The sequence below is a fragment of the Panthera uncia genome (genome assembly GCF_023721935.1).
Source record: "Panthera uncia isolate 11264 chromosome E2 unlocalized genomic scaffold, Puncia_PCG_1.0 HiC_scaffold_20, whole genome shotgun sequence".
NCBI lineage: Eukaryota > Metazoa > Chordata > Mammalia > Carnivora > Felidae > Panthera > Panthera uncia.
Genome location: NW_026057589.1, coordinates 19,315,794 through 19,329,341, shown reverse-complemented (window position 1 = coordinate 19,329,341; position 13,548 = coordinate 19,315,794). Strand labels below are relative to the sequence as shown.

General features: G+C 51.8%; 1 protein-coding gene across 4 annotated transcripts in view; it reads right to left on the bottom strand.

Annotated features, from left to right (window-relative positions):
• The window catches only part of PLCG2 (phospholipase C gamma 2), a 160,971-nt gene that overhangs the window by 146,884 nt on the left and 539 nt on the right, over positions 1 to 13,548 (bottom strand). For all 4 annotated transcript variants that reach the window (XM_049622502.1, XM_049622504.1, XM_049622503.1 and 1 more), the window contains exon 2: positions 8,392 to 8,626. In XM_049622502.1, coding sequence (XP_049478459.1) covers positions 8,392 to 8,584 — 193 coding nt within the window. In that variant the 5' untranslated portion in view covers positions 8,585 to 8,626. The remainder of the gene's footprint in view (positions 1 to 8,391; positions 8,627 to 13,548) is intronic.

Below are 13,548 nucleotides of genomic sequence, written 5' to 3'. Positions count from 1 at the left end.
CGGACACCAGCATGACCTCACCTTAATATGTCTACAAAGATCCAATTTCCAAATAAGCTCACGGTCTGAGGCACAGGGGGTTAGGGCTTTGATACAGGAAATTGGGGGGGGAGGTCACAACTCAACCCATTACAGGGACCCACCCCTGCCCGTAAGTCCTGAAGCTTCCAGACTATGCCCCCCACCAGGAGAGGCCAACTACCAAACCAAAGAGGGGACGCTGGCTTCGAAATAGCCAATCCCCATGCACTGGCTCAAGAAGACCCAGCCAATCACAGGCCTCCCTCAGGAGTCCACTCTTGGGAGGCTGGGAAACCACAGGCTTCACGGAGGAGGCCGCCCAGGGAGTGAGGATGGAGAACGGCTTTGCTGGGAAGGACCCAGCCATGGCTGCGGGGAAGCTTAACAGGGGCGAGGAGGCCCGACCATGGAGAGAAGCCACTGCCTGCGGCTCTTGTCAGACAGATGGCAGAGTCCTCAGTGCCACCATCTCCCCTTCCCATGAGGCCCACTTACTGGGTAAAGTTGTCTATTTTCTTGGATTCCTACAAGAACTCCACCTGCCCCCCCCCCCAACCAAGTCCCTACAATCATTCTGTTCTCTAGCCATCAGTTGGGTTCCTACAGCCACCTCTGCCCCCTCCACAATTAGGGGCCACGAAGAGCCCGGAAGATGCCTACCAAACCCACTTCTCATTCTGAACGGCACACAGGCTGGTCACATTTCTCAGCAACCTTTGCAGCACATCACATGCCAACTCCTTGTCAGTGGAAGTTGGGAACCTTCCACCTTGCAGGCCCAGGCCATAAACACCTCTTAAGGCATCCTCCACTCTCCCTCTTCCCCCACATGCTGGCTGGACACAGAGGATCCTGAGGCAGCCTCAGATGTCTTAGAGGGTACCTAACCACCCCACAGCAGAGCCCCACCCCCCAATCCCACTGTTTCAGGACTTGGTGAGAAACTTGTATGAAGACATCTTTTGTCGCTGCCCTTTGCCCCTGACGAACACAGAAGCTTTGCTGCGGTGTCCTCTGCCCGGACTGCTCTCCCCACAGAGCCTCCCATGGCTCCCTCCTGCTCACCCATCAAGTCCAGGCCAAGTATCACCTCCACAGAGAGGCTTTCCTGAGATCTACTCTACTAAAATAGTGTTCTTCCCTGGCTACTCTGTCACAGTGCCTGGATTCTTACCTTCCTAGCATCCATCACAATCCCAAATGCTTGAATGATTAGTTTGGCTTTTTCTGTCCTAGGAAACTGTAAGTTGCTTTATGGATCTCTGTGGCCCTATTCGACACTTTATTCCCAGTGACAAGTCTAACACCAAACACACACTCAGTCCTTTGAGTATTTGCTAAAATCAACAAAGGAACAAATTCTAAGAACAAGTAATCGTTATCCAGGACAGAAAACAACCCATGAACAACCACAGAAATCAATTCCTCAACCGTCCAGCAGCCAAGCAAGTCTGAATCAAGGTCAAGAATAAAAAGGTCAGTTCTGTTTTTCGTACCAGCGGTCTCTGTCATGGAGAGTATATACGCCAGAAGGCGATCAGGAAGGAAAATCACTGTATAAATGGAAGTTCTAATATTTATCTCATCCTTTCTCCAGTACCATTTCCCTTTATGTTTGATGAGGACAATGACAAGGACCATGACAAGGATGCCAAGAGCAGCCAATACTTGAGAACCTGCCTCTGCTGTGCTCAGCAGTGTCGAGAGCACTGCCCCTGTATTACTTCAGTGAAGGCTCCCAGAAGTCTGATGCAAGGCATTCTTTCATTACCTGTTTTTACAGGTGAGGAAACGGAGGCACAAAGAGGTGACAAGTGGCCCAAGATCACACCCCAATGAGGTGGCAGGGCTGGGAGGAGATCCAGGCACTCAGACTCTCAAGTCCCTGCTATCGTGAACCATAACCACACATCTAAACCAACAAATAAATAAGTTTACAGACACGGAGGGCATTGGCTGAATCTCCTTTCTGATGGGATGTTTGACTGAAGGAGTGTGGGGGCCGCTTTCAGACAATGCATTTCTTTGCAGGCGGGGGATGATGCCGGTACAAAAACAACCACTTCTCCACCGTTTCAAAAACATTTCGATAACAACTTTCAAAAATAATCATTTTTTTAATGGCTTCGAAGCCCCAAGATGGATTTCAGAACTAGCGGGGATAAGAACCACGCCGTTTCAATGGCCCTGGCTCTGTCAGCAGCTGTCCACACTGTGTGATCTCCTGGCACGCCCGTCTCCCTGCTAACCAGAGCACTTCAAGAGGCCTCTTCCTCCTGGCATCTCCAGCACCCAGCCAAGCGTGTCCTCTGCACACATAAGGAATGGACGCATTTCCCTCCCATTGTAAAAATGAAAACTTGAGTCGAACTGCTGTTCTTGGGTCCCCAGCAACGTGCTTCTCCGTCACACACAGAACTGAAACATCAGAGATCACCCAGGAAGAGAAAGGAACACAGCAGGAAGAAGATATGAGACTCCGAAGGCAGACAGCATGAATACAAATTATAGCTCTGCCCGTTCGTGGCCGTGTGGCCTTGGGCACGTCACCTAGTCTCCACAGGACTCCGTGCCCTCATAAACAGAGCTTCCCGGGGTCACTGTGGAGAATTAACGAGCTGTTGTACGTGATGTGCTTACACAGGCACCAGTACACAGACAGCACTCGTTAGAGGCGGCTCCCGTCATCGACAACGTCATCGTCATCGCCAGGCGACCACACCAAGGACCCAAACCAGGGAAACAGAACAGCTCCTATTTTTGAGAATCCCTCATTCACCAGCAGCCATAACTTGCCAAAAATAAGCAGATGGAGAAGACATGCGTGCAAACTTCAGGACAGGAGCCTATTCAGTAGAGATGGCCATGGTCCACACCCTCCAAGGCGGCCCATCGCCCCACCAACCCTATTCAGACTCCACAAACAGGTGGCCCTGCATCAGCTCCCAAGGCACATTCCAGGCCCCCCAAATGCAGAAGATGTAGCAGGGCCCTAAAGGGGAACTCAGAAAGGCCCCCAAGTGGGCTCCTTTCTAGCTGGAGACTCAGCTGATGCCCCTGGAAGTGAAGAAAACGCACACACAGCATCTCCCAGCTGGCCCATGGGCTCCCTCCCTATATTCCAAGGCTCTCCAGGAGGCCAGGGTTGGAAGGAAGCCCGGTCAGCATCTTACCATCACCCTTGGAAAGTAAAAGGGAAACTGACAGCCAAGAGGTGAGTGGCTTAAAATCTAGTCTTCTCTAGAAGCCAGGGCTTGGGGGCATTGGCAGGGGAGGCACGCCTGGGTGGCTCAGTGTGTTAAGCATCTGACTTTAGCTCAAGTCATGATCTCGTGGTTTGTGGTTCAAGCCCCGTGTCGGACTCTGTGCTGCCAGCTCAGAGCCTGGAGTCTGCTTTGGATTCTGTGTCTCCCTCTCTTTGCCTCTCCCCCCACTCATGCTCTGTCTCTTTCTCTCTCTCAAAAATAAACATCAAAAAATTTTTAAAAATACTTATTAAAAAAAAAAAAAAGAAGCTAGTGCTTGGGACTCCCCACCAGTTTCTTTTTTCTTTTATTGTGTTCCATTTCAATTATGCAATATTTCCCACGTATTAAAAAAGCACACTGGGGCACCTGGGTGGCTCAGTCGGTTAAGCATACAACTTCAGCTCAGCTCATGATCTCACAGTTTGTGAATTCGAGCCCCGCATCAGGCTCTCTGCTGTCAGCACAGAGCCTGCTTTGGATCCTCTCTCTCCCTCTCTCTCTGTACCTCCCCCACTCACACTTTCTCAAATATAAACATTAAAATCTATTTTTTTAAAGTACATTAAATAAAGTCCACTTAATTCTTGCCTATCTTAAAATTCATGTAATTCATATTAAATAGGATCTATCACCTCATTTTGACAAACAGGTAAACTGAGGCACAGAGTGGCTCAGATCACATACTTAGCAGGTGGAAGAGCAGGGACTTGAGCTACAGGTCTGGATCCAGAGTCCAGATGTACTCACGGTGGCCTGGCTCCAAGGTGGACAGCCACTACCAGCTCCTTTCCACCCTGGACATGCATGCCACCACTCCTCAAGAGTGGAGTCCCCATTCCTTGAATCGGAGTTGGCCTTGGTGACCTAAGCTGGTGCGAGTGATGCTCTGGGACTCCTGACGCTAAGCAGCTTCTGCCTGGGACTCTTGGAACACACCCTCTGGGGGGATGCCAGGCACCATGTAAGCCCAACTGCTCTGGGTCCAGCAGCGATAGGCACTCATTTATCCCAACTTCCATTTATCCGCATCTTCCAGCCATCACCACCAAGGCCCCAGACATGGGAGTGAAGATTCTGGAAACTTCCAGACCAAGTGACATACCACTTGAATATCACCAAATGACCTCAGTCCAGGTCACAAAGAATAGAGTCACCCAGCTGAGCCCTGCCCAAATCTCTGACCCACAAACCTACTCGCTCATATTCAATGCCACCTTCTGATCCTGCTTCAGGACAGCCATCTTGCAGGCCACCCAGCAATTCTCTCCTCTAAGTCACCACCCAAGAAGCTCCTCTGGGAGAGGCCTCCACCTATTCCCCCTCCTCTACACCCAGACCAGTAAGAACCCTCCTTCCTCACAGGGTACCCAGCCTAGACCCTCACTGTGGTACTGATCACACGATCCTGCACTGGCCAGTTGCTAAGTCTGCTCCCCACCAGGGCAGGGGATCCATCCTTCCTCTTCTCCCCCCGCAGCCCAAAACCCAAGAGGTTATGGACACCAATATCATTCCCTTTCTAGACGTAAGAGAATTTAATTTTGGAAAGCAGATGTAACTTGCCCATGGTCACGCAGCAAAGCCTCTCAAACGGTACTGGAAGTCAAAGCCCATGCTGCTTGTTCCTAATGAAACACTGTTAGCTCCATGAGGATTAGAATCTAGTTACAGCCATGTCTTCAGTACCTAGGACAGTGCCTGGCAGAGAAGACATTGAAATACAGAACAAAGGAAGGTTAGGTGGTCGTCTCTGGAGCAGCATACACCAAACCTGGCTGGTTACCAGGACCACCTGTGGTGGGGTTCTTTTAATGTTTATTTATTTTGAGAGAGAGAAAGAGAGCAGGAGCAGGGGAGAGGCGGCGAGAATATCCCAAGCAGGCTCCACAGAGCACAGAGCCCAATGCGGGGCCTGAACCCACAAACTGTGAGATCATGACCTGAGCCAAGACCAAGAGTTAGACGCTTAACCGACTGAGCCACCCAGGTGCCCCTGGGGAGCTTATTAAAATACTGAGCCCCAACCTACCTAGTGAATGATAGTCATCCTCAGCCTCTCCAGGGAGAGGGCAGAACGGCATTTAGTTAACAGAAGGAAAACCTACAGACGTGGATTTCAGGTGCCAAAATCTGGTCTCGTGCCCCTTAGAATGAGCTTCCCAAGAATGTTCCAGTAGGTTGTACTTTTAATTTTTTTTTTTCAACGTTTTTTATTTAGTTTTGGGACAGAGAGAGACAGAGCATGAACGGGGGAGGGGCAGAGAGAGAGGGAGACACAGAATCGGAAACAGGCTCCAGGCTCCGAGCCATCAGCCCAGAGCCTGACGCGGGGCTCGAACTCACGGACCGCGAGATCGTGACCTGGCTGAAGTCGGACGCTTAACCGACTGCGCCACCCAGGCGCCCCTAGGTTGTACTTTTAAAAGCCTCCCACGCTCAGTCAGTTGAACGTCCAACTTTGGCTCAGATCATAATCTCATGGTTTGTGGGTTCGAGCCCCACAAAGGGCTCTGTGCTGACACCTCGGAGCCTGGAGCCTGCTTCAGATTCTGTGCCTCCCTCTCTCTGCCTCTTCACCCACTGCACTCTGTCTCTCTCAGAAATAAATAATAAACATTTTTAAAAAAAAAACATTTAAAAAAAACCCCTGTGGATTTCTAATGATCAGCCAGGCTTGGGACCCACTGTCCACTCTCAGTATGGCACCCTGCATTTACCATCAGTGCCCGTTGCACACTCCCCAGGTCCCCACCTCCACCCCAGCTGCACCAGGTTTCTGGGCCACTTGGGAGGTGGAGTGTGGCCAAATGCAAGCAAAACTGGGGGGAAAGTCAGCTGCTTAAACACACGGGTGTTTTCAAAACAGGGCTCAGGTTCTGTGACACCGGAGACATACCTGGCTACGAAGCCAGGAGAAAATTTTTGGAAAGCTGTTTAATCGAACTCACGGTAAGAGCCATCGAATGAAGAGCTACGCCAAGCTAGCAGAGGTGACCTGTGAACGGCCAAGTTCAGAACCCCACTGAGGTACAGATCAAGGCTTGGGAACAGGTACCGTCCTACCTCATGGGCTTTTGTTGGGTGCTGCCAAACTCCCCCCGAAGGAAGTCATCCTTCAGATATACCCTCTAAGAATAAAAGGAGCAAAGACAGCCCCCGCACACCACTGCTGGGAATGTAACAGGCTGCAGCCACCTTGCAAACAGTCTGGCGGCTCCTAAAATGGCTACACAGAGTCACCACCACAGGACCCAACAACTATGCTCCTAGGCACAAACCCAAGAGGAATGAAAACACACACCCTCACAAGAACTTGTACACGGACGTTCCTGACACGGGTCACTGCGGCCATGAAGTGGGGACGGCCCAAAGGTCCATCAATGAGTGAACAAATTGTGGAAAATCCACACGAGGGATTATTATTCAACCGGACAAAGGAATGAAGCACAGACACGCTACAACGTGGATGAACCTCAGGGTCATCATGCTAAGGGAATGAAGCCAGACACAGAAGGCTTCATATTCTAGAATTCCACTTACAGGAAGCGCCCCCAACAGGGAAATCAACGGAGACGGGAAGGAGACTCGCAGTTGCTTATGGCAGGGGAAGAGGGTGAGGGCGATAGGGAACAGGTTTTCCTTTCGAGGTGACCGCAAAGGTTCGAAACATGGTTGGTTGTGCAGACGCATGAATACACTAAAAACCACTTCACTGTTCGTTTTGAATGGGTGAATTGTATGGTATGTGAATTATCTCAATAGAGTTTTTGCATAAAAAGGAGAAAAAAGAAGAAAAAAAGAAAAAAGAAAAAGGAAAAAAGAAAAGAAAAAGAAAAAAAGAAAAATTTGCAGCAGCTGATAACAAAAAACTTGAAATCACCCAACTGTCCATCTGGGGTGGGCGGGGGGCGGGCGGGGGTGGGGGGTCAGACCATTTCACGCAGCCAGATGTTATGAGGCTGTGAAAGCAGCAGTTGGACCAGTGGGATGATCAGAACCCACCTCCAAATGATCATTAAATTAAAAAAAGAAATCTGAGGGTGCGTGGGTGGCTCAGTTAGTTAAGTATCCAACTTCCACTCAGGTCACGATCTCGCGGTTCGTGGGTTCCAGTCCCGCGTCGGCTGTGTGCTGACAGCTTGGAGCCTGGAGCCTGCTTTAGATTCTGTCTTTCTCTCTCTCTGCCCCTCCCCAGCTCACACTGTCTCTCTCTCTCTCTCTCTCTCAAAAATAAACTTTAAAACATAAAAAAAAAATTAAATTAAAAAAAAAAAGAAAGAAATGAAAGTGCAGAAGTTTAAGTAGTAAGGACCCATTCCTGGAAAAAAACATGACCCACGCATTTCACAAGCATAGAATACTCTAGAAGACAAAAGAACTTCTTGGTAATGAGCTTGACCACCCCGGGGGCACAGAGTGGGACTGGGGAGGAGAGACATTTATTTATGAATTGTTTGATTTTTCCAACCATATTTTAATTTTTCAATTGACATTTAAAAAAAAAAGAGTCCATACAAAAAAATGCCAATTAAAGCAAGTCTCTGCAACTGAAAATTGCTTAAGTCTCCTTACTCCGTTTGTTGACAACAGCCTTAGAAGCTTTAGGAACTGAGCCAATTGCCCAATCTGAGGCGGGTGGGGAACGAAGACACCACCTACCAGGACTGGAGCTTCATTTAAAAGCTCCAGAATATTCTGACACGCTCTGTCCCCGCGGAGCGAAGAGCGAAGGCCTCTCGTTCTGTGGTTCATAGTAAAACAAAACAGGCCTATCTGCCTACCAAGCCAGGATTCCTGCAGTTCTGTCACTTGGTCCTTACGAAGGCAGAGCAGGGCAGGGCGCTTGACCGGCAACAGAAACCAAAAGGTCCCCGATGCGGTCAGGCAGGGAGCACACCCCCGCCAGCCCAGGTGAGCCATCTGAATGTCATTTCCAAGTTGGCCCCTGGGGCCTCCATTCCTCCCCTCCCCCCCCACCACGATTCTCTGGCTCAACTTCCCCCACCTACTCTAAACCCCAACAGAGACCCAGTCAGAACGGCCACGCTTCCATTTCCAGAAGAATAAGACACCAAACCAACAACAAGCACAAGAGCAAGTGAAGGCAGGAAGGGCTACTCACAGAAGCCTTCAATCTTGTCAGCCGTCTTGCTCCAGGCCACCTGCCGCGTCTCCATGATCACCTGGACAGTCCTCCGCTCGGGGGTAGACTTACGAAAGCTGAACACGGTCATCACCGTGCCCAGTTCCAAGGTTCTCTTGATCTGACTCTTCTCATATTCAGGAAGGGTGTCCATGTTGACCATGGCGGTCATTTTTGGCAGAGGACGTGGTGGGAGGCGTGAGGGAACAGGACGCTGGAAAGGCAGAATAAAGGAGTAAATTGGGTTTTGGGAGGAGGAATTCGTTAACTAACGGCCAAAATCCTGTCTCACGCCCAACAGGAGGGGTTTTGGAAGATTCTCCAGGCGGGGAATCGTGGACCACTCAGCGCAGACAGGACGCACAGAGGTTGAAATACACGTGGAGGTGTGGGAGGAGCCCCTCTGACCTCAATGACTCAGCTGTCATCCCGGCTTTGAATAACCAAATCACTCCAGCCTGGCACAGAACCCGGCCCTCCCACACTCTTCCAGGCTGTAGAGTATTTGAATAGCCAAAGCAGTCCAGGCTGGCTCCACTCCCCACCCCCAGCATCCTCTTCTCTTCTGCCTAGATTTCCCTCCCCATCTAAGTGAACTTGAGAAGAGAAAAAAATACTATTAACTAAACCACTTCAAGGATGCGTCTGTGGAGACCTCTGCACGGAAACGGAGCCACAAAGACAGAAAACATCGGGGCCCAGCAGCCTCAAGTTCAAAGTTCAAGTCCTGGTGGGGCTTTCGGCCGACCGTGTGGCCTGGGCAGGCTGCACGACCTCTGAAAGCCTCGGTCGCATCCCTTCTAAAATGGGGTCGTGGGGACAGTGAGGAAAGCCTTCACTGCGATGCCACCAGCAGGACACTGGCCTTCTGCTCAGCACGCAGGTGTTCTCGAACAGCACTGATGCCCCCGCAGAGAGAGGTGCTGGGCCCCAAATCCTGGAACCAGCCGGGTCTGGTGGCATTCACACCTGTGTCCAATCCGTCAACAGATGCAATTCATCTTCCCCAGTCACGGGCTCCTCCCAGGATCTCACACCTGGATTATTCTAATCGCCCACCTGGTCTCCCCCTTCTGCCCCAGCCCCCTCCAGTCCAGTCCAGACCAGTAGCTAGAGGCCCTGTTTCCAACAACATGAAATCATGTCACCCCCTCTGAGCAGCCGGCTGCAGTCACGCCCTGACCCCTCACTCTGCAGAGGGGAGTCAGATAGAAGGCTCTCTAGGGGCAGACACTCCCCAAGCCTATGCTGTACTTCCACACTTGTGAAGGGGGAGACGTAACAGAATCTCAGGGGAAGTTCTTGGATTAAACCAGGTAGAGAGAGAGATCTTGGAGCCCTTACAACAATGACACAAGTCAATGCTCCCCAGATTTTGCTATCACTACGACCGCCATCAATTTTTCCATGCATCTTCATTATTCACCACCCACCCCCCCATCCGCCCACCCCCCCCCCCCCCCCCCCCCACCCCCCCCCCCCCACCCCTGCCCCAAATCCCACAGGATCAGGAGCCCACAGCTGTTACTCTGTAGAGAGGCAGGTGTTCAGCCAGGGCCATGCGGGCCTTCCGGAGGCCTCCTGCCAAGCCACTCAAAATCAGGGCCTCCGTTCCCTCATCTTAAAATGGAGGTAATACCAGCCTCAAGGGGCACTGGAAGGACTGGAAGCTACGATGTATGTACAGCCCCCAATACTTAGCAGGGCCTCATAATATTCACCAGTCAGCTGTTCAACATGTGGAGTGTCAACTCTATGCCAGGAACTGAGCTGGGGACTGGCATGCAAATGAGGCGAGGGGCAGTGGGGAGAGGCCCAGGCCTTGCCCTCTGCCCCCTTCTTCCCTCCAGCTCACGCCCATAGCCAAAGGCAGCTCCACAGGTATCTGGCAGCTGGAGATCAACTCATGAATTACACCTGCTCTCTGCCCACTTAGAAGCAGACCTGTCAGCTCAACCCCTACTTAGGACAGAGAAAGCTTCTGGGAGAGGAAGGGATCTGAATCCAATCTTTTCAAAAGGTAAAGCAGAAGGGAATAGTGTTCTCATCAGAGGAACAGCCTTAAGCAAAGGCCCAGCAGCAAGACAAGTGGGCCACAAACTCCGCCCAAAACGAGCCTCCTGCCCCATCACCCTGTAAGCCATGAGGGGGGACAGGGAGACCAGGTGCCTGGGGCCAGTCTCGTCCTGGTAAACCAGCTCTTTATTGGCTTTTTCCCAGGTCCCAGCACCTGCTATACCTGGTTTATCTCATTTATCTCAAGGAGAAATACCAGAGGTGAAAACACAAGTCCTGAGAGGGGAAATTACATAATCAAGGTCACACACACAAATGTGGCAGCACCAAGGGCAGAACCCTGGTCTGAATCCCACACCCTGACTCTGTTAGTACCCGTCTTGTGGAACTCAGAATCCCATGGCAGAATCTGGCTAGAAACAAGCTAATTTGGTAGCCCCTCATCCCTCTCAAGTTAAAGGACTTGTCCAAAGTCACACAGCTAGAAAGTGGCAGCAGCAGGATTTGCACCTGATCCCAGCTCTCACCATGCTGACCACCCTCAGCCATGCGCCTCTGGAGCTCCCTCCCAGGGCTCCAGGTCACCATGCGGCAAAGCATAAATAGGAAACACACCCCTTCCCACCTCCACCTCTGATTACACCTGCCGGCCAGGAGCCACCAGGGCCCTCAGTTTTTTTCTGACTCTGGCTCTGAGAAGGGCTTGGACTTAAACATTCCCGGATTCTGGTCACTTCCAGCTTGGAAGCCCAGTGGACTGGCACAACTGTAAACATCAAGTCTCCCCTGTTGCCTCTCGCCAGGAACTAGAAACAGGCCCTTATGGCCACAATATCCTTGGACTCAACCAACAAGATCCAGCCAGCTCCCGACTCAGGCTCCCAGAGTTTGATGCTTCAGCAGCTAAGGCAAGGGGGTCTCCCAGGCCTTCTCTCCAAAGGAAGGCACCAGGCAGCAAGGACAACTCCCATTTTTCTTCTGCTTTCAAGGAAAAAAAAATGAAATAGCCTTGAAATCCCTTTTTCCTGTTTCTCATCCTCCCCGGGTAACTTTGCAAAAGGACTTACGGTGTCTGAGATTTAATAAGAGGTTTTGCCATTTCTACTTTCCAGGTCCTTTCCATGCTTGAAATAAACTTCCGGGAGACAAGGACCCAGGACTAGGAAGCAGGGAAGTTTTCTTCTCTTCCCTGAGCTCAGAAGAAACGTTAGGCCCATAAAGGATTTCGTATAAAATCCCACAGGACAATTCTGTTGAGCTCTGCACACATTCCTGAGAGGTAGCTGCCCCTCTCCTGCAGCTGAAAGGAAGGAAGGTGATGCCACATCTCACACCCACCCTGCAGAAACTCATTTTCACTGGAGGGGCGGCCACTGCACCTAAGTGTGAATGAGCTCAACTCTCTTTTTTTGAGGAGACAACCTGTGAGCATCTATTAAAACATAAAACATGCATACGCTTTGAGGAGCACTCACCTGTGTGCAGAAGGAAACACAAAGATATTCGCAGAAGCATTATTTGTAACAGAGGAAAAAAAAAAAAAGAACACAACTGGGAAGGAGGTCCCTTAAAGAAATAAGGAGACATGCACACCAAGGATTACTCAGTAACTATCAGAAACCATGGGGAAAATTTATAAGCAACTGGATCCAGAAAGATTCATGAAATAGATGGGGGGGGGGGGGAGTTGCAAACCAGTAAGCATCATAGAATTATTTTTTTTTAAAGGCTGCCTGCTTATAAATCCAAGGAAAGTGGTTACTTTGTGGGGAAGAGGGGGTTCCCTGACTTTTTATTAACTTAAGTGGTAACATAAGGATGAGCTTTTTCTTGTGTTTTGCGGTTTTCCAAATTAAGAAGTGTTTTCAAATTTTCTTACCGGCCATTTTCCACCAACTGCACCCAGCCAAAGGGCTATTCGTGGGGTGCCCGTTTTGCCTCTTGTAGAGAAGCCTCAAGGGCTCAAGGTGGGGGGAGGGGGAAGGTGTGTAGGAGGAGGAGATAGAGGTGGGGTAGGGGGACGGGTTGGTGGGGGCGGCAGCAGCGGCACTAGGCAATTTCGGCATCAACGAAATCCTCAGGGAGTACTGTCCCCGCGCTGGTACACACCTTGGTAGCAGGCTAACTGCTGGGCCTGGCACGGGCTCCAAAATTGGTAAAGCCCTCTCTGCAGAAGCGTAGCTAAGGATAATGGCCAAGCCCCAGGCAGGGCCCTTAGCCAGAGGGTCAACCACGAGCCAGGCACCCTTTTCATAGACAGGCCTCAATTTTCCACAGCCCTGGAATGTACGTTTGGGCAGCCCCAGCATCCAGGGTAAGGAAGTTCAGAGAGGTTCTTTAAGGTGCCCAGGGTCACACAGCTGGAACTCCAATTCAAATTAAGGTGATTAGCAAGGCCACCTCTTTCGTTGCGCCACGTCACCCCCCTCAGCCCGCCAGACTCTTTCCGCGTAGTTCAAGATCGGGGTGCTAGGAGAGCCCCTCCCCGTTCTCCGCAAGAATCCAGGCGCCAACTCCCCAGTCTAAATGAGACGCGGTTGCCCCTCGAATTCTTCCGCTATGGCGGTGATGACCTCGTTGGGATTCCAAAACATAACCAGGAAAACGCACAGACGAGCACACATAATTATGCACACACGCAGCTGTGGGGTGGGACAGGGAAACACGGATCCCCCCCAAACTCTCCCGGTTTCTCCTGGGTGAGGGCCGCGCCTTCCGTGGTATCGCGCCGCCAGCCACCCACCCACAGCCACCTGTGCAATACGGGGAAGTGCCTGGGGCCCGCCCGGCCGCCCGGACTCAGCGAGCCCCGGCCACAGACGCGGCCGGGAAGCGGCGCACGACCCCACGGCCACGGGAGCCTTGAACGCCAACGCCGGCGCGACCCTCCGACCGCCAGCCGCGCCGCATCCTCCGGGTTCCCATTCAAAGCCGGGGCGGTCCCCGGGCACCGACCGGCGAGGCGGCGCCGTTCCCGGTGAGGAAGTGGCCGGCGGCCAGGCCCCGACCCCCGCCCGCACTGCCCGGGCCCCGGGCACCGCGGGCTGCGGGGCCCCCCGACGGCACGCCCCGCTCCTGCCCGCCCCGGCGCCGGACTGTCCGGGCGCGCGCGTCCCCCCC